The sequence below is a fragment of the Scardinius erythrophthalmus genome (genome assembly GCF_964197995.2).
Source record: "Scardinius erythrophthalmus genome assembly, chromosome: 12".
Lineage (NCBI taxonomy): Eukaryota > Metazoa > Chordata > Actinopteri > Cypriniformes > Leuciscidae > Scardinius > Scardinius erythrophthalmus.
Window position 1 is genome coordinate 12,422,655 of NC_138232.1, and position 27,448 is coordinate 12,450,102.

The following is a 27,448-nucleotide window of genomic DNA, read 5'->3' on the forward strand; positions in this document are numbered from 1 at the left end:
AGCAATTACAATGGGCTGGAATACTTCTGCCATCCTGTAAAGTTGAGAAGTCTCTGAGGTGTATTACAGGGATAGTCATGGCTTAGAGGAATCGCTCAACCAAAAATAATAAAAACCCCATCATCATTTACAAACCCATGACTTATTTTGCAGAATCGATCACCAAAAAAGATCAATTAACATGATAATATTCTATTCAACACCAAGTTTGATGTCCTTGAGCCTCATGAGAATCATAAATCTGCCTTGACACGCCATTTGAACGAATGTATGCACATACATACGCATGACCAAAACTTTTCTGGGAATAATGACTTTAAATTTAGCCTGTTCCTCAAACAAGACTTTGAATATAGTCATACAGACCTCTTTTATGACGCTTTTGGAGTGTTTAAGGAAGAGAATAAAACAGAATGAGAGCGCAAGAAACATTGGCTTACCATTTATTTTAGTTTTATGACATAAAGAGTTGCTCTTGTCAAAGAAACAAACACAGAACTAGAGAACAATTTAACAAAAAAAACACAAAATGTCACAGAAATACTTGAAACAGGTGTTTTTATAAAGGGCTGTCAATGTAGTGAGTCTAAGGTGAGAACATGCTGAACCTTTGTGTGACTTTAACAAACACCAATTACAGTACAATGAGCCAGAAACAGTCATGGCAGAAACGACAGTGACAAAAGTCATGCTGAGTATTAAAAAGTCGATGGTTACATGTGTGATGTGAAAAACTCTGAAGGACGCCATTCCTGCTGGTGTTTTGCCCTGAAGTTAGGGAAGGCTCTGGAATGCGACTGTGAATGGATTCTATTACAGCATGTGATGCTTGGCCAAGAACTTGACAGACCTGAAACCTGGGATCCAAGTACTGGCACATTCCAATCAAAAAACAAACAAACCCCAAAACAAAGAGTACAGACAAATAATCTCTTAAATTCCTTAAAAACCAAGTGTTTTTCTTTTATTAAACCGCATTCATTAATAGAACTCCAAATAACTTTACATATACTGCACGTCTATAAAATTCACTATGTATTGCTGTCTACATGTGTTCTCCAGTGTTAAGGCACATAACATATATTCCACATCGTATAAAACCGTTTTTCTCGCATATACTAAAGCACTTCAGCACATACAAAAGTTGCTATTATCATACTACGAAAATAAAGTCCAGGATGCTATAAACATTACAATTTTGACGAGACAAAAACAAATATTGCTCAAAGCAGCAAATGCTGAACCTGAGCAGTGCAGAAGAAAAACTGAGGGGACAAAGTACTTGTGTGCTTCATATTAGCTTTTTAGGCTTTAACTGTCGTATGCAGACACAGTCAGTCATTTTCTCCCGATCACAGCCAGCTTAATACTGCATCGCCCACTTTATATACAGGTTTTAGCGTTTAAGAAGCACAAGAAAGTACAATTGGAGGAGCTTGCAAAATATATATTTGGTCCGAGCACATTCTGTTCGCACCATTCATTGTGTAATGAGCACAATAGATCTCATAATCCTCCTGGTAGGCTGTTCATAAATCAGCGCTTTTGATAACGACTGCCCAAATGAGATCTCGAACGAACAGATTGGCGAGGCCTTGAGGTTATGCGAGCACAGCATGACAAATCATCTCATAAAAACTATTTCAGCATCTCTCTAGGGGACTATGATACGCCACACCCCTGACATTTGCAGAATCGTGGAATATTCTATTGCGGAACAAAAGGATAACCGCTCATGTGCTCGCCCGATTCGTCCATTACACATATTACAGCTTTAAAATAACGAGTCACAGCCTAGTCCATTAGTTCCCTTAGAATAGACTGATCAAAACGGAATGTTTTCATGAACGTGCGCTTGCAGTTCCTGAGGGCGAGCGTGTCACGAATGCTTACAATAGATAGAGCTTCCTGTAATGAAACAATAGGACCAGTTTGGATACAGCATCTGGGGCCGTTAGGGCACAAAGACACATATAGGAATAGTTCCACTATTAAAGACAATCCTGTTATCATTCACTCACTCTCATGCAGTTCCAAACCCATTATGACTTACTTTCTTCTGTGGAATCCATGCAGTTGTTTTGGACACCATTGACTTTCATTGCATGGACAAAAAAAATCAGACAGTCGATCAGGTTTGGAACAAAATGAGGATGAATAATTGATGACGGAATTTGTCATTTTGGCTGAAATGTAACAGAGGAGTAGCAACCCTGAGCCGATTAAATCGCTAAACGATAAATCGATCAGCAAGAGCTTCCGGTTACAGTACAAAAACTCCAGCAGTCATGTGCTTCTTGCATCTTTGGTCAAGGATCTTGTAAAGAGTAAACAGCAGAACAATACAATCATAGCAGAAGATGCATATATGAACCGATAAGGCCGAAAATGTCTAAAGCAAACAGTAAAGTGGCATTATCAGCACGTCCTTCTGTTCGCGCATGCACTGAATCATATCTTCTAAGGCCGTCTGCCAAGATCCTTAGCTGTCAATAAACACCAAGTAGCTTTATGCATCGGCCTCTATTTCCTAAAGCACTCTGCACTATGACTGAATTAATATAACTATATATAAAAAAGGCAAAAGTGAAATCCTATTCTGCAGGAATGTGTGTACAAACAAAAAGCAGCAGCAAAAAAATGAACAAAAAGACAAATACTTGAGCTGGAACCTTCCACAAGCAATTTATATGCATGTTCAACTGTGCTAGACTAGAGGACAGTTCCATTTTTACAAAGCAATGTTTGACTCCTTGAAGTCTGTGGTGATGCTCATGTGCGAGCTAACATTTTAATGTTGCGCAGCTGTCTAAGAGCTTCAATAATGGAATGCAATAGAGTAAAAGTGTTATGCACTGTCCGTCTAACAGCAAAAACAAAACTATTGACGAATGAACCAATCGAGAACTAATTAAACGCTAGCATGAGCTACGACTGGAGTCAGAGGGAGTCATGTGAATAATGGCCACCTTAACTACACGTTTGGACAAGTTTGATAGTTAATGCATTAGATTGGCTGTATAACAAAGTATTGAAAGTGGCAAAAAAAAACTAATCTGACTTTAATAAATGTGTTTTAATTACATTTTTAAATGGGATTATTCATGTAAATGAAAAAGTATAGCAGATATGGATGTGAAGCAAATGTTATGAAGGCATTATGATGAATTAAAATCATGCATGATTAATTTATTAAAAGTCAGTAAAAAAAACAAAAAAGTTGAGTTCTTTGATATCGGAAAGTGTTAAAACATTAGCTAACATACTACAACACGGTTGTTAAGGCTGTCATTAATGCAAATGACTCCAGTCACAGCTAACTAAGCACATTACTAGTTTTTTTAATTAGATCATACCTTTATCTAAAAAAAAGGATTAGCGGAATTTCTGTAGCTACTGACAGTGAAGGGTACCGTGAATGTCTAGGACCGGGATGGGGAAATACGAGCGTAGTGCTATCAGCAGTGTCTGATGGTAGAAGATGAAGGTTCTTTAAAGTGCGCCAGAACATCCAGGTTCAAATAAACAGATAAAGGAATGTGTCTGGTATGCTTCTGCCTCGAGAAACAAACCCCCTCCGCTTTTGAGATGGTTTACAAATAAAAATAAAAAAATCCAAAAAGTCAGTCATTGTAAAAAATAAGACCATCCAGTTTGCATATGCTGGCCACTCGCTCTCTTTCTCTCTCAAAAAACAAACTTTATACATCTAAACATATATATATATGTAGTACCAACCTATATCTTCATAAAATAATCATGAATATATAATAAAATTTATTGAAGCTAACGTGCAAATTTGAATCAGCGTAACGGGTAGAAAGCATCATAGAAATGTTGTTTTGAGTGAATGTTCTTGAAGGCAGCTAGATGACTGGGTGTGATCCACATCCCCGGCCCGTTTCTGAAGGGATCTTTGGTTTGAATGCTCCTCATTGTCTAGCTTTTGTCCCAAAAAACAACTTCTGGGTGGCGACATGAGCTGCATAGTCTCGGTTTGAGAAAGCAACGGAGTGGAGGTGAGCAACCTGACCTGACAGAGGTCTACTGGGCTCAGCGGGGCCTCCAAGCCCGTGCTATCCAAAATAGTCCTGGAGCCTGGAGTGTCTTTGGAGTACGGCAAAGTGCCTGTATTGGGACTCGAAGGTTCCTTCACGCAGTGTAAGTTCTCAGATAGGGGGCCGTCTGAACCCTGTCTGCAGGACTGAACTTTTTCCTGCATTCTGAAGTTGAGTGTGACATGGTTGTCAGAGTTCTTTGAGCTTAATGGTGTGTCCGGCATCTCCATGCTCTTTGATGGGATGGGGCTGGCTATAGCTTTCTCCTTCTGTTTGGTGCCACTCATGTGGGCTTGCTTTACCCTGGGCCCGTAATCTTTCTGGAAAGGCCTGCAGAGAGGGAAAAATGGGGCGCGGGGGGCAAACAGTGACCCGAGCGAACCCAGCTTCATCTGGCTCTGGCTCAGGAAGAGCCTGCGCATGTCCACTGGCAGTTTGTCCAGTTGTCTTCCCACGTGGACAGGGTTTGGGAATAAAGTTCCCTGACAAGCTCTATAACAGTATCTGAGAAATGAACACAGTAAAGAGTTAGCAAAGAGGAAACAACAAAACTGTGATTAGAAATTATGGTAACACTTTATAAGTCTACAGTAACAAAGTTCTTATAAATCATTTGCAAACTATTAGTTTATAGCTAATTAATAGTTTATTTCATGTGTTTTCATGTTATTTCATATATTTTAATTAGTTTTACAATCGAAATCTAAAGTTTTTACAAACAATAACTTGGTTTCCCTGGTTACGCCTGACGGTTTATTTACTAGGTGTCCTCTATCACTTTTTAATGGACACCCTGCAGCCAATCAGAATCGAGTATTCACCCAGACCATGGTATAAAATCTGTTTATCTCATGGGGACCAAAAATGTCCCCACACAAGGACATTTTTCCCCCATAATGTAGGGTTTCCCAGACACAAACAAACATGTTTTCCATGTCTTATGGGGACTTTCCATAGAAATAATGATTTTTCTACTGTAAAAACTGTATATTCTGTCCTCTAACCCAAAGTGATGTATTTTAACAATGTGATCTAATGAGTATTTGTATGTATTTCATATTGACAGTATGAGTTGCCTCTCATATTGACATATTTTTGGTCACACTTTAGATTAGGGTCCAATTCTCTCTATTAACTAGCTATTAACTACGACTTTTTCCTCAATAAACTCCTAATTCCTGCTTGTTAATAGTTAGTAAGGTAGTTAAGTTCAGGCATTGGGTAGGATTAAGGATGTTGAATATGGCCATGCAGAATAAGGCATTAATATGTGCATTTTAAGTACTAATAAACAGCCAATATCCTAGTAATATGCATGCTAATAAGCAGCAAGTTAATTGTGAGAATTGGATCCTAAACTAAAAAGTGTTACCATATGCATTTTAAACTATTAAATGTAATAGAAATGTGTAATATTGTATCTGTCACTGGCATAAAATTCGCTAATCTAAACAACGTGGAATTAAACTTAAATAAATGGTTAGGTCAAATAATTTGAATTAGGCCAAATAGTTACAACAGGGCATCATCATATTTAGAAATACCTGGGAAGAAGAGCAGTAACAGGTGTGACAACACACATCAGGTAGAATGTAGGATCTACCAGCAGCTTCTGCATGGTCCAGTACGTGTTGGAGGGAGAGAAACAAGTTGGGCAGGAGGCGTTGTAGCACAGAGCCACAGTAAAGAAGAGAGCTATACTGAAGCCAATCGATATCCAGTTCATCCATGTCTGTGAAATAATTAAAGACAATCAAGGCAGAGTTAACCAAGAATTGCTAAATTGCCCGAATTAGATATTGTACCATGACTCAAAATGAGAACAAATTTGAAAACGCTTCATACATTATTCACATTGTTATTAGTGAGAATTAAAAAATGCAAGAACACTGGATCAAATGAGTTTCTGGTTATATCTATGATGTGATTCAGTCTCTACACTATGTACAGCAGAAAATGGAAAACCTAATGTCAAAATTCAACCATTCTCTGGTGAGCATGTAGTTTGCACTTGGTGTAGCAAGAGTAAAGCTTGTTGTTTCAATGCTAAAATACATCAAATTTTTGCGTAGAAAAATTTACGTGCAACGACCTCTGATGCATACTTGGCCTCTACACTGACCTCACCTCAAAGGACCTAAAAGGAGTTTCACTCGCTCTCTCTAGTACATGTGTTCATTTTCCCAGGCAGCATGTGGAACGATGAACCTGCCAGCCCAACTATCGGAAACGTTTACTCTCTACTTGAGCCATTTACTGTGAAGAACGGCCTCTTTCACACCAGAAGCCATCATCATGTCCGGAAAGACAGTGAGGCTGCAGAGGAAATTTTTCACGCACCGAAACTTGTCAGCTGAAAATTTACAGTGCCGGTGTAATGGAAAAAGCTCTAATCCAATTCGCCCTCATAAATCTAAACCAGCGGCTCATGAATAGAGGGGAAAAATAGAGGAGAAGCAGGTACGGGCTGCACACATACATAAATGTAGTTCGCGATACACCAGAGGACATGCATCGGTAAAATCAACTATTAGCTTTGGCCACCCTGCGCGTGTGGGCCATGTATACGCCACCGTGGTGAGCGAGAGAGACGAGCACATTGGCCCGGATTCAGGCTTCCTGCATGGGCTGTCAGGCTGATGTATGGCCCCTGATGGTGCACTATCTCCCGGTTCAAACCAATCATGGAGGCTCCCTGCATAAAATGTCTCTGGCCGTGTCAGCATCATCCTGGTCTTCCTCGCTACAGTGTTCGGCCTCATTTCATACTTGGAGAAAGTAAGGAAAAGCTTGCTTTCTCTTCCCCCTCATATACATGTGTGGGATGGGTTTCTGATTTCAGCAATGCTAAAGCACTTTATCATTTCCAAACCTCAGGTGGATCGTACACAAGACGTATATATATTCATACATATTGAGGCACCCTAATGGATTGTTTTAGAGGAAGTTTAAGCAACAGTGATAATGTAGCAGTACAAAGTAAGTTTCAGGGCATCAATGAAGCGCCCTGTATGAAAGCCATACGGAACGCAGTTTGTCCTGTATTTTCAGGCATACGCTCTAAATTGAGAATGAACCATTTCTTTGAGACAAATCTTTGTTTGATTTGCGAAAATAGCCATTCGAGGAAGGCTTTAAGACCCAGCAGAATCCTCTACCGGCTGTCGCTCCCGCTTCACAGCCATCAGGACACACGCTAACGACAAATCCATTCTTTCAATGGCCGCGTTTTGATTCCGGCTAATCAGTTTGGGCGACTACAAACAACATGATTATTGTTCATGAGTCCAACATTCAGCAAAGCAAGAAAACATGCAACCTACCTGGGGGAAGACGTTATCAAAAAATCTTTCACTATTGTAAGTTAAATAGAGAGAAATATTTTACATTAAAGTAACTTACCGTAGGCTAACATTACTTATTCGTTACTGAAACACAAAATAACCAATAAAATCTCAAGCACCAAAAGCAGCCCATACAAATCATCTAAGTACTCTTTATCTCAGTAATGTTCAATTGTGTTGATAGAAAAAAAAAAAACAAGATACATTTCTAGTTTCAACATTATTTGTTCTTCAGAAAATGTGTGACCATTGAAAATGTGTACTAATTTACTCATGGAGCCACATTAACATCCATATATATTTAACCATATTCGGCCTTAAAAATTAAGAAACCAAAAGAAAAGTTAGTTAAGAATTAGAATCTAAAAGAATTAAGAAATTTTTAATATGAGTTGCAGGCATGCAAACTTTGGGCAAAAAACGGTCGTTAGGTCTATTTAGCTAATAGACCTAACAATCTCTGTGTAAAAGTAAAATAATAATGCAGTTCTAATGTCATTTTAACCCCCCTGTAATCTGACTCCAAATCTCAGGTGAAAATTGTCATTTTGACCCATTTTACAAAACTGTAAATTTCTCAGTAAATATACATCCATCACATGTAGCCTAATATTTTGGCTTTCTTCTTCATTTACGCTTGTCTTTCTTCAGAATATATTTTTTTTAACAAATTAAAAAATTTGAGCCAGGAAAGTTTCTGAAATTTAGTTGATTTTTCCACTAAATGACCCAAATGGGTTTGTCTGAGAACCTTTTATACATCTTTTGTACACATATTTAACTGCAGATGCTGAATGATATGCACTGTGTGGTACAGTACATTTTGAGTGTCCCTTACTCTGTCCTTTATTTTCCTATAAAGAACTACGATTGTCCCTTATTTTCCTTTCCACAAGTTGGCAACCCTAGCCTTTACACTGCCAAAAGGTATACAGAAGAAACCATGAAGACTGAGTGAGTTTGGCCCTGAGTTTTAGCCACAACATCACACCATCCTATTACATTTTGCATTTGATAAAACAAGACTTACTCACCCAGGTTTTGGTTTCGATTCCCAAGTGCAGCAAAATGGTGAAGAGTGCCAAGGTGGTGATGGGAGTTCCCCACGTAAACAAATCCACATCAGAGTCAACGTAAGCCTGCAAAAATATGACATTCAGACTTGATTTTAAGTATTTTAACATCACACTCTGCAAAAATCCTATTCTTAATTAGTATTTTTGTATAAAGTTGCAGTTAAAATATCTGAAAATCCTTGAAACAAGATCAATCGTAATTATTAAAAAGATGATGGTTTAAAGAAAAAAATCTGCCAGTGCAATAAAACAAAATACACAATTAGTGAAGATCTATGAAAAAAAGTTAACTCTTTCGCCGACAAACACAGAATTTTCTGTTTCCACTGTTATGTCAAAAACTAGATTTTCTCAGCGTTTTGCTCAAAATGTTGGTTTAATGAAACTTACCCAAAATCAAGTGTTCATAAAAAAGAGAATAATACTTAATTTTTTTTTAAAGCAGACAGTCTGTTGTTTCGTTTGATATTTTCCATGTTCAGATATTCATAAAATAAAAATATTCTGGGGGCCATGAAATTGTGCAAATGATCAAAACAGATGGTGGTGGCTGGCGGGTAAAGAGTTAAAATCTTATGTGTTTTAATCTTAAATAAGCTTTTCTTGTTTAAATCAATATTTTTACTGGAAAACGAGTAGTTAAGAAGTCATTTTTGCAGTGCACTTAAACTTTAAATACTATACTAGAATGTTTGGTAACACTTAAAGCTTATGTACAATGCATTAAAGCAGTATTCATAATGTATGTTATAATGCATTATATCTTTTCATAAATAATTGTAACCAAAATTAAAATGCATTATAATATTTGCAGTTTACATCTCAGTTGCTTGCCATGTGTTTTAAAGCATTATAATTTCTAGAGGTGTAGCAATGAATTACAATGTATTATAACTGTGATTACAATTATTCATGAGACCATACAATGCATTACAAAGTGCACTGCAAGGAATAATTAATGCTTTAAAAATACTTTCATAATGTATTATTAATAATGGCTTTAGTGTTTATACTTGAGCAGCCAAGTCGTGGATTTGGCATGGAAATTTCAGCAAATGCACTAAAAATCAAATCAAACTTACAAAGTAGGGGATGAAGAAACAGATGAGACTTTGGTAAAAGGCATCAATCATGTTCATCCAGAACATGTAGGGTTTATATTCCTGTAAAAGAAATTGAGACAATCAGGGGCAGTTAAAACTATTCCACGATTCCAGACGAGCCCGGTTTTATTATAATGTCATTAGATGTTCCACTAATGGAGTCATAGAATGTGAAGAAATGGTTTGTGAATAAATCAAAATAAAGCAAGACCTCTGCAGAGGCATATTGTTAGCAAAGCAGAGGCAACCACAGCAGTTTAATTATCCCAGGTTGCACAATTTCAGCACTCTCAGGATGATTAGTGGTTTTTATAAAATGTTTGCTCTTGTTCGTGCTGTTTTCCCCCTCATGAAACTCAGCACAGAATAAAAGACCCATTTTGAAACGGGTCAGCAAAAAACAATCAAAGCAATATCTGCAGCAACCGTTGCATGGGTAATACTTCATCTGCTTATAGAGGATCTGCTGATGCTGCAAACTGAGGGCAACTCATGTGTGAATACATGTGGCAAAACGCTGTTCATGGGTTTTATTTACCATTTACATTACACTTTCAATAGTCTTTTCCATCGCAATTATAATTCGATTTATGCTATTCACGGACGGTGTAATTATGTTCTGGCGGTACCTCTGAGTTCTGTCCATTCATGTAGAGCTGCGGCAACTCCTGCAGGGTTTCTGCTGACACATCTTTGTCCAGGATGCCCGTGATGAGCTGAGGGAAGGCGGAGAACATCAGGTTGAAGAAGATCAGATACCACTGATCAACCATGGCTGACCCAGAGAATCCACAGTAGAACTGATACCAGAAGATGAGGGCAACAAACATCTAGAGTGAAAGAGTCAATAGAGGGGAAAAAGGGTAAGACAAAGACAAAAAAAAGGTCTACAATGAGGTCGGCAGCTGTTGCCTCATTACAAGTCATGCATCTTCATTACGTCCGAGACGTTTCTAGGACCTCCCTAAGAATAGATCTTCATTAATCAAAGAGTATATGAAGAACAGACAACAACGTTTAAGAGCTTCTAGCTATAAACTAGTCATGAAACTCTCAACCTGTTAAACTCTCAACATGCATCCATTATTACATGACTCTCTGGAATACTCCATTCTAATTGGTCAATCCTAAAGTCAATTTATTTAGTATAATGGCTGAAGTACAGGCTATGGATGTTTACAGAAACTAATTTCAAAGCATAAAAACATTTTAGTGCAAATTTAATAATTTATGTTTTAAAAATTAAGGCCAATTCATTAAACCAAATATACAAAATATCGCTGTTTAATCATTAAATGTAAGCCGAGCCAATCATTATCGCAAAATAAACCTCAGGATGATTAGCTTATATATTATCCCTGCCATATAGTTCTTCAAATTTCCTTTGCAGTAGATCATATTAAAGCAAATTATAATCATGAAATGAGGAAACTTCAGGGTCTCACAGCGTTTTTGTAGAAGAAGTAGAGGATCATGTTGGCGAGACGAGAGTAACACCAATGGCCATGAACCAAGAGCAGCTTCTGCAGGTATCGAAACCGTGGCAGGGCAAAGTCACTGGCCATTACCGCCTATGAATGAACACAATGTGAACAGAACAGTCAAAGACAGCAAATGTGGTCACAATATAAATGTCGTCAAACCTTTATTAACAATGTTAAATACTCAGAAAGTGAGAGTATATTTTTAGCATTATTACAAAGTGGGGAATTTTTTTAAAATATACACCGTTTCCCTATGCTTCTGTTACATGTTGTCCCAATGAGTTCAAGTGTTCAAGCATATTCATATAAAATGGATTTTGATGACATCTGCCTTGAGGCCCAAAAGATCCATCATGTGAGACACAAAAATGGTGGCATGGCATCCATATACATTCAGAAGACAAAAGATTAACATCAGCCTGGTGACAAAACACTTGTAAGGACATTTTTGCATAAAAGAACTATGAAAAGCCTCCCTGCCTGTGGAATCTGGTGAAAACGATCCTCCGTCCATCACCCATCTATTCTTTATGATATGTTTCCGACAGCTGCACGCGTCAGGCAGTTAACATGTCATCTATCAGCGTGACAGATACTGCCTTGTCGTCTCTAATAGCATTTGGGGATTTTAATCAGTTACAATTGGCCTGACAGAACCATCAGCAATGTTCACCACCCTCACTGTCATTCTCTCAACGCCAAGCAAAAAAAAGGTATAAAAAAAGCAGGTGAGATTAGTTATTACCTTGCAGTGTTTGGTACATTATGTCAACGGGACAGAGTCACTAGCAGATTCTCATTATGGTTGTTTATACTGAATGCTGGCCTCAACGAGATCTGAGATAAGAGCAGCCCTTTAGCACACAGCGGAGAGTGGCGCCTCATTGCGTCCAGATCTTTCTCTGAATTAATTAATGAGACAGAGCGTCAAACAGATGAGCTCATGGCGCTTCCAGTCTCTCTTCTCACCTCAGAAGAGAACGGGGCTGAGGGGGGTGGGTAAGTGTTTTGTGGGCAACGTAGAGATTTTCTGAGAAACCAGAATGAGATTTGCTGTTCCCAGAGACGAACAAGTGGAGGGCGCTTTATAAATGAAGCGCTGAAGCAGCCATATGCTGCAAGTCACCTAAAAGTCAGACTGCTGCCACTGCAATACAGTGCGTTTAGGTTAAAAGGCATGGGTCAATATATCAGTGGAAGAGTCCATTTAACAGAAAGGTTGTATAAGGCAGTGCTTCTCTACCGGTTCTGCTTCAGGACCCAGATTTTAAATCAAGTGGCAAGTTAATACAGTACTATTAACTCGAGTAAAATATCCTAAAATAAAGCATGGAAACGGATGAACTTTATACTGCACATTCTAGCTGAACTCTTTATCAACTAGCATTTTATAGCACACACACACAAAATGTATACTATATAACAAAACTACATACTGTTCAAAACTTTGAGGTCAATTCAATTCAATTTATCAAAAGATCCTAAAAGAAAGGCCTCACAATTTCCAAAAATAAAAGTTAGCAGCACAATTTTTTTCAACACTGGTCCTAAGAAATGTTTCTTAAGTGGGAATACATTACATTTTAAAAAATATTAATATAGAAAACAGTTGGTTTGACCTATGCAAATATTTCACAATATTACTATTACTGTTTTTATTGTATTTTAGATCAAATAAATGCAGCCTTGTCGAGCTTATGCGACCTCTTTCATTAAAACTGTTACGGACCCCAAACTTTAGTGTATTTTACTATCCAATCCTGGATCACGATGGTTATAAACATGCAAGCACAAAAGTGTTTGCCAGATTTGTCAAACACATAAAATCCCATTACTGTGGTAATTGTTAGTCCTTGTTTAGTAACGTACAAAAAAAAAAAAGAAACGGCACATTTAAGTTATAACTCTGTGTAATTTATGCATCAGAAAATATGTAACTATACTCAATAATACGGTTAACTGCATCTTATCATTTGTATTTATGAGATCTACAACTCATAATTGGGTTGTAAACCACCGGTTGCGAACCACTGGTGTAAGGTACCATTTATCAACTGTCTCTCCATATCTTGGCCAAAACATCTTCATAAAACATGAATTATGTATATCCATGTTTTTTGGTGCATTAACTCTGCAGTCCTGCTTTGCAATGTTCATTCCTCTTGTACTTTACACTTGAGGCAGTGCATAAAGTTTGCTCACACTGTATGCACTAGATTTAGCCAGAATGCAGTCATCTCGTCCATCCCCATCCTCTTTTAAACACCATTACTTCCCCTTGTTCTTTCAGTTTCTCCTCACCTGCATGCCCTCCTGTCCAGAGATTCCGACCCCTACATCAGCCACTTGGATCATACTAACATCATTAGCTCCGTCACCTAGGATGAATGAGAAAAAGAGAGAGGTCAAGAGAGAGGGTATAGGATTTATTAATTCCTGTTCACTTTGCACAATGTCAGCCTGCATTAATGCAAACATTGCATCAGCAGCAAAGTGCTCTGCTGGCAGAAATAAACAACATAAATTAAACGCAAAAGAGCCCAGAAGCAAGCTGTGTTTTCTGAAATAAACCAGAATGACATTAACAGGGTGACATGACTTTACATCAATGTCACCTTTTACACATCTATAGTCTGAAAAATGCTTACTACAAAGTCAAATTACACAGGAACCCAGTATTAGGGGACGGTCATGGTAAATTTTGCATGCCATTAATCAGTTTAAGCTTGGTGAAGCCTGAGCTGCAAATTCATATAACAACGTTTGAACCGCAAAAGATCTAAATGTTACAAATTAACTTCTTAAACTACATGAAGCACATTGTTAAACTATTAAACCGAAACTTCAACAAGAAAATGGGACAAAGACACAAATGTTGGCTCAACGCTCTGTCTGAAAGCCTTGAATTTTAATGGTTATATAGCTTTAAGCTGGGTTAGACAGATAGAGTGGGTTAAAGGTTTGTGTGTTTAATTGTTAGAGTTTGAAATTATGAACAAGCAGTTAGAAAAAAAAATTAGTATACAAAGTCAGAACAGGTCTTAATTTTTCAGAATATCTGATCACAGGAAACCTTCTAGTGAGATTAGAAATTCTGAAGCACACAGTTGATAATGGGTTTAAAATAAAATAAAATAAAAAACAATAAAATGGCTATTTGGTTTTTTTTTGCATTATATTATAAGTGTGAACACTATTATAAACACGAGAATAAAGGTGTGGCCTTTTTGAAAGAAAATATAAACAATAATAAGACAATTCCACAATCATGAACCAAATTGACAGCATGTGAATCTTCTGTATGGTGAGAGGCAGAGTGTACTTCAGTTAACACATAATATGTTTTCAAAGATGTTTGTCTTGGACCTTTGAATCTGCCTCGAGGTGGTTTTTTAAAACCATCTTCTGTTGCCTGAGGCATAAGGCGCAGTGCAGACTTGACCCCAAGCTATCATCAAAAGCTGACTTTCAAGCTAAAAAGCTAGTAGGCTTTGAAGTATAAAGAAAAGTAAAAGCCTGCTGAGACCGTCAGTCGCCTTTGTCTAAACTGAAACAAACAAGCATGGCCGCCAAATTCAACAAGACCACCTTTATTTGAAGTACACCAAATAAAGCAAACAAGCTTAGCGTGAGAACCGGTAACATCTGCTGTGAACGTGTCTGTACACCATAAAAGTTTGTTCATTAGAGACAAGGCTCTGATTCATTCTGTAATGAAGTCTGTCAATTTCGAAGGCAAAGGAGTTTATTTGCTCCACTGCTGTCGTTTGAGCCCTCCCTCTCACATTTTCATCCAAAATGACAGTTAATGTTTAAAAAAACTGCTCCTTTCTTTTCACGAGGCATAAATGAATTACAAAATCTTTACGGCAGGGGTATGACCTGAGGTAACCCACTCTTCCAGCAGGCAGGTGGTTCAGCCTCGATGCACCTTGCATCTATCTCTCTCCCTAAAGCCATCTGGATAATTAGCCAGAGTGCTGCGTAGGCTTGTAAATGTGGCATTCTGCGCTGGGGAAAGGACAGACACGTGCTGTCCAGTCACCACTGAAATGTTTACTTGGCAACACTGGGTACTATTAATCTCCAAATTCCACTTGCCAAGCAAAAAGTACAAGAAACTACAAAAAAAGAACATCTATGCTACCTGTTTTGTGCTTCTTACAAAAAAAGAACCATTTATTGCTCAAAGGGACAGTTGTAAGGCGGGTGCCAGTAAGTCTGGGCTACCCCGCGAGAAAGCAAAAGGCTCTCCTGAGAATTAACATTTGAACTCTCTCTTGCATATGTAACAGCAACATCCGAGACGCACCACAGAGTGCAGCTCACATCTCACTTTTACAGTCTCATCATCTTCCTCTGCTACCCCTCTTCTCCTCCTCACGTTTAACCATGTTAAACGTGTAAAGTAATTATACATGTTTGCTATCATTTGAAATTTCTCAGTGCGACTGGTACAAAGGTCTCATTCCCAAAGAAGTACAACAAAAGGTATTAAAGTTTTTAAGAGTTTAGAGATAACTTGCACATAGAAGAGGGTGTGTCTTCCAGGCAAATGGCATCCTGCTCTCAAAAGGTGTAAACTCTGAATGCACATTCCCATTGTTAGCAAATGTTTCCATGTGAAACTTTCTGTCTTGGTCTGGGTATATAATGAATTGCAACAAGAGGCTCAGGGCGATTTGTAACTCAAATTAGCCCGTGACGCTGAGCGTATGCAAAACACTTCGCATCACATATTTTATAATGTCAGATTCGCATCTTCTCTCTTTATTCCAGAGCATTTGATGTTTTGTATTTATTATCCTTGAACTGACTATGAAATTGGCATGATACATTTACCTGACATAATAAATGGTTACAGTTGATTTTATTCCGACTGAAATTGTTTTCCAAAGTAGATTAAACGGATTCGTATGTTACCGCAAGTTTTGCGTCAGATTAGTGACTACTAATACTTGACACTAATTCAAGTGTACGTGTTTTGCAAAGACAAGTGCATTTCCGTTTAGGGCAGCAAAAGTGTTGCTTGACCAACCTAAATCTGGTTGTGTCTTACCTCTGTTTTAATTTAATGTTACTTTAGATAAGTGTACGTGGGAAACCACGGCATGGCCAATCCAAAGCTATTATAAGACAAGTAAAAATGGTTGACTTATATCTGAGGTAAACGTTACTTTAATTTTAAGTGCATGCAATCACGGGGCTATACCAAAGTATCTTTGATTGTGTAAGCGTGAATGTGACTAATCTCAGATATATAGCAATTACCTCTGTTTAGAGACCGAAGCTCGCGAGCTTGTGATTGTGAGACCCACGTTAAACAAGGCGTGAGGACCTCTGAGTGACATAGCTTCCTAATATGAACGGGTAAAATATAAGTAAAGAGTTAAATAGAGCAATCAAAAGTATTGCTAAACTATAACCAATTGGCAATCTAACATAAATTCGAGGTTGTGATAAAATGGAGTCAGATATAAAATGGAGTCAGAAAAAAGCTTAAATAGAATTAAATTACTTTGCCACGCGGAAAGACAGTAACACGCAGAGACCTTCACCCGTTCTAGCGGAAACCCCCATTTGGACCGATAAATGGGCTTACACAGTTCTCCCAAAAATAAAACTCTGTCATCACTTACTCTGCCTCAAATCTTTTCAAACCTGTATGACTTTTTTCTTTTTTTTGCTGCCGATCTCAAATGAACATATTTTGTACTGGTCGTGCTCTTCCATGTAATTAGAACAAATGGAGGCTGAAGCTTTGAAGCTTCAAAAAGAATGCAAAAGTTTCATAAAAGTGGTCCATATGACTTTATCAGTGCATAGTAATGTAAATATTGTATAATTTTCCCACTGCATCAGTGAGCTGATATCAAAGAACCAGATCAGTCAGATGGATTGTAGTACCATTGCAACCAATGGTCTCTACAATCAACTTATCTCACGAAGCTTTTGATTATATAATAATACTATTTATAACAAATACATACTGAGTGACTAATACAATCTTTATCATTGAATACACTTGTTTATTCACACTGAGTTGACAGTTTGAACATTCTTGTTTCCTTGATGTGAGGTGAATTGTCACTTTCAATATGCCTATAAAGGTCACGCAAAATGATATTCAAACTCACATTTGATTCTTTTAACATTAAATAAAGCACATAAACATTAGCCTACCAGGGATAATCATGGTCATACTTTGCATGTTGTTGTTCCAGCCTCAATGTCGAAAATTCCATTTCTAAAAATAATCATTGCGTATCACAGTCGCGACGACTATTTAGGATAAAAACTGTGATTTCCATGGAAAAGATCTCTTCCTATTTTAATACATTTAAAATTTGTATCTATTCCTGTGAATATTCAGCTTTGCAGTAGCTATTACTCAAGTTTTCAGTATCACATGATCCTTTAGAAATCTTTCTAATATGCTGATTTGCTGCTCAAGTAATATTCCTTCTATTAAATTCCTTCTATTATTAATGTTGAAAACAGTTGTGCTGCTTGATATTTTTGTGGAAACTGATTTTTTTTCCCCAGGCTTATTTGAGGAGGAAAAAGTTAAAAATAAGAGCATTTATTTGAAATATAAATCTTTTGTAACATCATAAATGTTACATAAAGGGGGTTGTAATACACTGCTCCTGTGAAAAACTTGTAGACTACTTTTAATGGTGCTTTTGTGTCCTTTCTGGAGCTTTCAAGGCTTCAGTCTCAGTTTGTTTTATGTAACTACATGAAAAGAGCACGGAAACATTTTCTGGGCTTGGAACGACACAAGGGTGAGTAAATGATGGCATCTTCAATTCTGGGTGAGCTATTCCTTTAAATCACCAGCATTAGTTCCATGAAAAACAATGACGTTTATTTGTGTGTATTGTCTTAGTTTGCAGTTTACGAACACTAAGGGCCCATCAGCTGCAGATTGGACTTTAAAAACGTAGTTCTCTTTCATTAAACAAATTCAAATAAACTAAAAACTGTTAAAAACCCAGCTGAATGATATGTTGATTAAGCAGTTGCAACAAACACAAGATAGGAGAGAATCGTAAAAAAAAGAACCAATACAATCATTTACTTACCTATTGCCAATGTCATGACCTTGAGCTTGTTGCGCACCAACTTGACCACCATGCTCTTCTGCAGGGGCGTTGAGCGACAGCATAGAACGGACCGGCAACTTCGAGCCACCGCCAGGAACTTGTCCTCCAAACTCTTGTCCAGTGCGTAGGCCAAGGTCCGGCCGTCGATCACCAGCCCTAGCCGGTGCACCAGGAACGGGCTGGAGTGGCCAGAAGAGGCCGGGGAACACACTGGAGAAGAGAAGTGGATGCCAGCATAGTCTCTAGCTGCTTGAGGATCTGGTCGAGGGTTGCAAAGGAACTTGGCCTGGATGTAGTGCAAACTGTTCTCCAGCAATACAGCACAGGTTTCCTGGTAAGAGTCCACACACACACAAATTCAGGAAGGTCATAAAAGGACACAATGAAGATCTCACAAGGGTTAGCTGCTACACAAGAAATGCAATTACGGTATAAATTATATAACAAATTTATTGTACCAAATCACTTTTATTAAAGGGACACTTCACCTAAAAATGAAAATTTGTCATCATTTACTCACCCTCATGTCGTTCCAGAACTGTATGACTACACAAACACAGACATTTCTTAAAATATCTTCTTTTTAGTTGAATAGTAATACCATCAATTTTTAAAATATCTTTTGTGTTCCACTGAAAAAAAGTCATACAGGTTTGGAACGACATGAGGGTGAGTAAATGATGACAACATTTTCATTTTTGGGTGGATTATCCTTTTAAGCAAGGAGAGAGTTATGACTAATGCAACGAGTCAGTGATTAAGACATTCCTACAGTATATGACAACTCTTTGTTTTTTAAAACAAAACTCATGTGGATGCTTCACGTGTTCCCTAACGAGACAAAATTAAACATAACAAAAGCTCATTCAAGTCAGCCCAGCTGTTGACATCTACAGTCTAATAGTGGACAATGTCATGCTGGGGAATACAGATATAGTTTGGTATATGGGTGTTTTTTCAACTATAGACACTTTTGGCCCTTTAGGTCTAAAGAGGATAAATTATTAATACATTTTAAACAGGGGAATGCAGATAAAATTTGGTGTAAGTTTGCTAAATGTATCTACTAACAACATCCAACAGTGAAAACATACTGTATGAATCACATAAGAATTCTCTCTTTTTTTTTCCTGAATTAACAATCAGATTTATTTACCACATCTCAAATAATGTATTTTGCTTAAAATATTATGTGGAAGAAATTGCATTTTAAACATTTTATCTAGGTAATTTCAAGGCTAATATTTCAATAATTTATTTTGCAAATAAAGAAATTGTTACAAACATGACTAAAAAGGAAGTAAACAATGTAACAAACAGTCAAAATAAAAGTCTTGCCGCTGCGCTATCAATATAACGGTCCTGCTTTTGGCACTTATCAGCCAAACAGAATAACTTACTATCTGGCCATGCCAATAACTAAAAAACTGCAAATATTGGCCTACCACTAATTCGCTTTTCTTTTTTGCATACTTAAAGCTTAAAAAATTCTATATTCTATTTGACCTTCAAATAACAAAGGAAATTGAGATCAGTTAGATTTATAGCAATAAAAACAAGCCCCTGGGAGATTGAATTGCCCATGATGGAAAAAACACCCATACAGTATCGATGAGTGAGGAGAAAAACAAAAAAAACAAAAAACAAAAACTGTACAATAGTGGTAGAAATGGAACTACGGTTTGGGTTCTCAACTGGCACAATCAGGCCTACAGGTTATGGGAAATACCTTCAGACATTTCTGTCATTCCTGGTAGCAAAAAGCAAAACAAGAACAATAATCAAATCAGAGAATGAATAATTAAATACAAGATCAAAACATAAACTCCTCCTGAGATAAAACACAATTATAAACGGGCTTTCAACCCCTTGTGAGAACTGATATTAAACATTTTCCAAACCCTGTAGTTGTAGGTGGGACTGGGCAGCATTCCTAAAATGTGTCAGCTGGAGTGGGCAGTCTAAGAGTAATTGTTATTGTTTTTAAACAATGTTTGTAGTGTTGGGAATTCTGAAACATTTAAGTAAATCAATTCTTTCAAACATTTCAAATTTCAATGAATCAGTTCACAAATTAAATTGAGTGATTTCTGAATTCAAAACAGATGTGCATGTGGCCCTCAACTTTCATATTGTTTGTAGAGGTGGAATCTGACTAAATTATTAACTAAAGAAATAATCAACAGATCAATCGTATATTAAAACAGTAATCAGATGCAGATAAAATCCTCACTTAGTCAGCAACCAGAAGGAGAAGGAAGTGATGATAAAGAGCAGAGCCCATAAGAATAGACTGCAGCAGTGCATTTTGGGTGTACCTGTGAGTCAGCATTAAGAGTGATTATCTCCTCCTCAGGGTCCAGCAGTTTGCAAGCATAGGCAATGTTGATGGCAGTCTCTTGTTTATCTCCTGTCAGCACCCAGATCTGAAGGCCTGCTTTCCTCAGCGAGGCGATAGTCTCGGGGACCCCATCCTGAAGTCTGTCCTCAACACCTGTTGCTCCTATTGAAAAAGATGTATATGGCCACTGGTGTATGGCACTAAGCACTTGTGTTTTGAATCCTAAGATGTATATTAACATTGGGCATAAATAAGTCCTGTGATGGACTAAGAATGCTTTAGGAACTAATTTTACCTAGAAGTTGGAGGTTGGTCTCTAGTCGTAATGCAGACTCAAATAGCAGCTCCTCCCTCTTCTGTATGGCTGTCTCGGCCTCCAGGTGGCGCTGTAGCCAACTGGCGTACTCCTCCTTACTAAGCACCTGGACCAAACAAAAACTATCATCACATCACTGATAGAGGTGTAACATCAGCTCAGTGATGTTCAATAAATATTATTTGTGATAAACGAGTTTGGATAACGCAGGATTGCCTAACTGTATTACTACATCAAAAAAAAGTTTTGAAGAGAAAAAAGGAAAAAGAGAGAAGAACGCAATAAAGGTATTCTGGTTGCTGGCTTAAAAAACAAACAGGTGGAGAAAATAAAACTAACACAATAAGAGGCTTGTTAAACTTTAAGCAGCTCCATTTATGTATGATTTCACACTTAATCGTGTGAAAAATAATTGTACCCAAGCTGTTCAAAGCTTCCCTTCTGTTAAGGTGACTTTAGCAACAGTGGCTGTGAACCATGCCAAAACCTAATACCAATACTTTTATTAAACCAGTGTCAGATCTTAGCTGGGAATTAGTGACTAAGAAATGGAGAGAAAAAAGTAACATGTTTTGTTGGTTAAAAGTCTATGACAGCAGAAATCTGTAGGTCCGTGTGAGCATGTGAAGGTTTGTTGAAATTTTTTGGGGGAGAAAACAAAGCAAAACAAGAACAACACATCTTATCACATCAGACTCCCCACAAGGAGCTCAAGACACCGGGTTAACAAGTCAGAGAAGAGAGTGAGGGCATATATTACCATCCATGAGATATGGAGAGAGAAGAGAGAATGATGGACAGAGCGTGAGAGAGAGAGGGTTGTTGATCTGTCACACAGATCAGCACTCTGGGAAAAAGCTCACACACTTGTAAACCATCTGTGCAAAAACACTTTTTACAAGGCAAACACTTAGTTTGTATCCATGAAGACATCCCAAAAGTGTAAATGCGAAAATAAAAATTAGGGCTTTCAATCGATTAAAGATTTTATTTGAATGATATGTTGATAAATTAAATCCAATTAAACACACATCAATATAACCCGAATTAATGTAATTCAGTTAATTCAAAAACTTTATTTGTGTAAGTGTACATATTACCGTATATTATATTCTTTGCCCACTGCACGTCACGTCTTACTATTTACTGGAAATGCATTGTACATCGAATGCATTGCTTTTTTTGTGTTTGTTTTGTATATAATTAATTGTTCTAAATTTAAATATGAAAATAACAGCACTTACAATTTAATTATCTAATTATTAATTAAAGTCATTGTTACCTTTTTGGCAATACAAAGCGTCCTCAGGCCATCTGCAGCATAAAGATTTAAGTAGTTTTGAGTTTTATACAAGATTTTCCTTTGTCGCTTTCCTTTGCAATCATCTGCAAAACAAAAACAAAGAAAAACAACAAGAGAATTAGGCAATTCATCAGAAAAACACAATGTAAGCAGACAGCCTAAACTAATCACTTCAGCCTCTTTAAGGTTGGTTCTCTTTGTTGCCATTGGCTTCCTCAACAAGTGTTTTGACAGGTTGACTGGATAAAACTGCATTCTGAGGTTTATCGCTCCTGCGATATTGCTCAGTGCATTGCTTCCTGGCAGGAAGAGCAGAACAAACTGTTTGGGATGATCACTTCCCAACATGGAGGACAGTCAGCCAAGATGAGGGGGGTGAGGGTGCCAAACCTCACATTTTCACAGAATGATTCATCACCACCCCTGCAACTGTGGGACGACTGGACCTGTTTTTCCAGAGACTGATGCATTGACTCAGGTATTACATGCTCTTAATAATTCTATAGATAAACTAAATCCCCATATCATGCCCTTACATGACCATCCAAAGAGTGAAAATGAAAACGGTATCAATGTAATCAAATTAAGCAACAGTATTAAAAGACGAAGTGTGCAATTTTAAACTAGTAACACAAATGGAGTGGTATCATTCATGTCAACAGCACACAGAGTGTGGAAGAACCTATGACACCAAGTTTAATACTTTAGTATGAGCAAAAGTAAGTGATGCTTCCCATGCACCATTAATGACAGCATGTTTCCCCAAACACTCCTACAGTCTTATTGTTGAAAAGTTGTGGCAGAAGTTGACATATTGGGACTGTCTAAATAGAGAATGTTGTAAGCTCCAAAAAAACAACATACTATTCCTTTGGTAAGTCAACCTATGATTGGCTTAGTACACATTAAACTAGGATAGGAGAAAGCATTTTTATTCAAAAAATAAATAAAAAATTTCACCTAAAAAAAAAAACAAAAAAACCCAACATCAATAATAATATATTTGCCTTTAAAGCTTACCTAAAAAACAAAACGCCATCAATTAAACAAAAAACACAAAAAACACAAAACTAAAAACAAGACACCAAAAACTAAACAAAAAACAAAACCAGACGAAAAACTAAACACAGTAAAAACTAAACACAGTAAAAACTAAACAAAATAAAACAAAACTACACCAAAAACTGAAACCGACATAGCAAAAAATAAACAAACAAAACAAGACACCAAAACTGAAAAACAAAACAAGAACACCACCAAAAACTAAATACCAGTGATGATAAAAAATACACAGCAACAACACAGAAGGCCTAGACCTGGCTGTCATAATGGATTGTATAATAACTAACAGCTTTAGTCTGGAAATGTAAGCAGAGAGAATGTTACTCACTAAAATAAAAATGATGCACCAGTGTCAAATTACTGAAAGACGGAAATTACTGCCATTCCCACAGCAAAACATGGTGTTCTTTCCAAACATTCAGAAACATTTGTCTTGTGCTTCATATTAACATGTTACATAATGACTGGAAACACACAGGTACTGTTTGATTCTTCCAAATCTTTATGGCTGCACGGTCAAAACTGCTTTATGTCAATGAAACTATAACTTCAAAGTTATAACAATTTACTGGTCAAAACACTGAAAGCTGTGTGGCTCAAGCTGGCATCTGTAGTCTGTTTTTACACACTGTGTCATTAGACAAGCATGGCAAATATCCCACTGCCTCTGAAAGAAGCTATTGTACCTTCAGTTGGTCCACTGTGCTAATTGGAAGCCAACACCCAAAGGTGAACAGTGGTTCTGGATTCAAAAGTACAGGAAAATATACTGAGCATGTGTGTCTCTATGTGCATGAAATAATCCACAGTCTGGGTGTGTGTTTGCAGTCTCATGCTAACTAACCCCACATAGGCTAGACACTAATAAACCTAGGTCTCTAAACACATTTCTAGACTGCCAACTAAACATGTAAGAAAGAGCAAATGAGAGGAAACTCCACTACTTGGAGTAGAAATACTTGTGGTCCATATAGTCAGAAAAAGTCAGCAGAATCTCAATTTTTAATGCACTAAACCTTAAACTTATTAAAGGTAAAAAAAAAAAAGATTCAGACGAGTGTTTTTCTCTTTATCTTTTGTAGTTTTATCAACACAGACAGCAGCAGGATTATTAGGCTGTTGTAACTTTAAGACCTGCACAGATCCAATACAGACTACTGATACTTTATGCGTTGTCTTTCTCAACTATTTGCATTCACTTAAGACATAACTGATTAGGTTTCCTAGGATACTTTTTGTGAATTTGTCTTTTCAATCACAAGACGACGTGAAGAAAGAGCTCAATTCAGTATTCACGCGCTGTCTGAGACACGGTTTGAGTTAAATATCCTTGAAACGATACATTTACTTGAAAAGCAACACTGTTTTATTAAGACTATTTATAGACTGTAGCTTGAATAAATATTTTGTCTTAATTCACAAGAAGATTTTTATCACTCGTTTTAAGTATAAGCAAATTAAACAAAGGGGCAAAATCTGTCAGTGCTGAAAAAGTTGAAATAGACTTAATACCTTTGCAGTGTTGTTCTGAGTAAATTAATCTTGATTTAAGTGTATTTATATATTTTTATTATAAAACAAGACAAAATAATATGATTTTCTGCAGTCGGCAACGAATAACCAGAAATGTGTCCTTCTAGAACCCCAAATTCAATAAAATGTCAATTTGAAAAATATTACCAAAATATTCAAATAACACACATGTTTTAAAGCATGCATTATATTACATATTTTACAAAAACATTAACATCATATTTCTGCTTTTTAGCCTTCTGGAACTGCCATATTGACATATGTAAGTGCTTTTTTTTTTTTTACAAAATGAGCAATAAATTGTTTGCTTTTGTAATTGGCAACATACCACAGTGAAAAAATGGAAAAAAAAACAACAACAAAAAACAAACAATGTTCTCTGGTTTATTCTGCTCTTTCCTCAAAAAAGTTGAGCAACTAGACTGCTTGTGAACTATTCTAAGCTAGGGTTGCGCGATATGCTCCATTTTCGTATCGTCCTATCGTCAGCCTGTGAGATCGGCGATACACGATATTATCGTGAGGGGGCGGGGCTTACTCATCAATTTGCTTGTTTTATTACTTCGTTTTAAATGAGAATCTTTTTCTTTTGTACTAGCAAAGGTGGAGTGTTTATTAATAGGCTAAATCAGGTTATTTCCTGGTACAGTGAGGTAAAAAAAGATCCTAATCATTCTTGTATCTGACTCGGAGTATTTCAACATGTCAGCGGGAAATTTACGGACACACTATCCTCTCATGCCGTTACAGATCTGCAGTATTTTGACTGTAGGCTTCTGCACGAGATGTGAACGTTTTAATTTCTTGGGTCAAGAAAGAGTCGGAGTCTGCGATATATGTCCTCCTACCAGTGTTCTCTCTGTCTGGATGCACTTCACTTATGCGCACCGCACTTCAATAACACAGGTTAGGCCTATTGTGTTTTAAATGGCAGGAGAAATCAGAGGCAAAAATCTAAAAGTCGATCGGTTATACGCCTACTTAAACTTATGACTTGACTCTGATTAAGGAAAACGGGTTAATCCGTTTACATGACCACATGCATTGTCAGTTTATTCAGCATAATCGAGTTAATAACGTGCATGTAAACGCGCTCATTCCCTGAAAACGAAAGCAGAAACGGACTGAGCTTTCGCTGCACTAACGGCGCGTTCTCTCAGAGACGACGGTGGATAACGGTAGGCTACAGCAACTATATTAATTTACTGGCTTAATATTTCTCTTGTGGACTTACATAATTGACAGCGAAAAAATTAGAAGAATATTTCTTGTTAAACAAGTTTGAAGTTGCTTGTGATTTTCACAGATGGCAGAGTTTCACAGATGCTTTGTGAACTAAAGACTTTTATTAGGCCTAGGCGGCCTATATCATTTTATTGATATTATTATTATAATTAATATTTTGTAATTGTATTGTTTTTAGTGTTATTAGTGTCATTAAAATTTTGTTAAAGTGCTATGGAAACAAAATAGTGACGAACAACGATGCCGCGTCTTCATCTTTGCTCTGTATAAGAATGATGCCTCTGTTAAAACAAGCACTCTTGACAATTTGTGAATGGATCACCTTGCAATGAAATTTCGTTGTGGGATGTAGTTTTTTTTTTTTTTTTTTGTCTGTTTTAAAAACATTTTCTTTGAGGAGTCCTCATACGCGCGTGATGTCGCAAGTGTGGTTATGTGGTGATGTCGTTATGAATTTAGGCAAGGCAAATATAATTGTAGTTCCTAATTAATTTAATAACTATACTAGCTTCATAATAATAATAATGATTTAATACATTAATGGAAAAACGAGCCAATTATCGTATTGATATCGTCAAAGGCATCTGCCATCGGCGATATCTCTGTCTATCGTCGATACACGATACTATCGTCTATCGGCACAACCCTATTCTAAGCCATAGTTTTATCTTTTTTTTTAGGCTCACGCATTGACATTTAGATATAAAGCACAGGGCTATGCATGTAGTACTTCTGTTCAGTCATTTTTGTCCACAGCATTAGAGAAAACTGCCACTGAGTCGGTTCTCGTGCCTGGAATACTAACAAGCCAGTCTACCTATGCCATTAGGATAGTTTATTACCACTAAAACCCTTGGCTACATCAAGAGCGAGGAACAAACTGGAAGCCATCCAGCAGATGTTTGGGTGAAGGGGACGATGGGGACGTGACCTTACTATGTTGGGAATTAAATGTCTATCAGCATTGATCAACTGTGTAAATCAAAATCCAGGGGCCACTTTAAACACTCCAAAGACATGACAAATTCCAAACATATCCTGCAAAAACAAATCACACTGTCTCACTGTCTGCTCTTAGTAGATGGTTGCCAGCTCTCTTTTAATTTCTTGGAAAAGAAAAAAATATCCATTTAATGTTCTGAAGAAATCAGATGACTTTCGGCCATTTGGCTGTGAGCCGTTATTCATTAATTCTGCTGGAATAGGCCTCATGCACTGTCTAACTGGGACATGGAAAAGAAAACACAGACTTCATTAAAACTTTAATACGATCAACAAGCGTTCTAAAGCATAATCAACACTGAACATCAAAATAAACTAACCCAGAATATTTGATTCATTTCATATGGGGGGAAGGTTTGACAGCATGCCAAACGTTTGCTAATATGAATTCCAAATATAAAAGAGAAGAGCCATTAATAAATAAAATGAATAATTCTAAAGTTACAGACAGTTGAAATTATAGCTGGTGAAA

At 37.1% G+C, this 27,448-nt stretch overlaps 1 protein-coding gene across 1 annotated transcript in view; it reads right to left on the bottom strand.

Annotated features, from left to right (window-relative positions):
• Positions 1 to 291: 291 nt before the first annotated feature.
• The window catches only part of atp10a (ATPase phospholipid transporting 10A), a 66,054-nt gene continuing 38,897 nt past the window's right edge, over positions 292 to 27,448 (bottom strand). The window contains exons 11-21 of the mRNA XM_081381571.1: positions 22,114 to 22,217; positions 20,811 to 20,937; positions 20,493 to 20,677; positions 18,154 to 18,505; positions 13,367 to 13,443; positions 11,027 to 11,152; positions 10,211 to 10,411; positions 9,561 to 9,641; positions 8,437 to 8,541; positions 5,603 to 5,790; positions 292 to 4,562 (exon numbers count right to left, since the gene is read on the bottom strand). Coding sequence (XP_081237697.1) covers positions 3,827 to 4,562; positions 5,603 to 5,790; positions 8,437 to 8,541; positions 9,561 to 9,641; positions 10,211 to 10,411; positions 11,027 to 11,152; positions 13,367 to 13,443; positions 18,154 to 18,505; positions 20,493 to 20,677; positions 20,811 to 20,937; positions 22,114 to 22,217 — 2,282 coding nt within the window. The 3' untranslated portion in view covers positions 292 to 3,826. The remainder of the gene's footprint in view (positions 4,563 to 5,602; positions 5,791 to 8,436; positions 8,542 to 9,560; positions 9,642 to 10,210; positions 10,412 to 11,026; positions 11,153 to 13,366; positions 13,444 to 18,153; positions 18,506 to 20,492; positions 20,678 to 20,810; positions 20,938 to 22,113; positions 22,218 to 27,448) is intronic.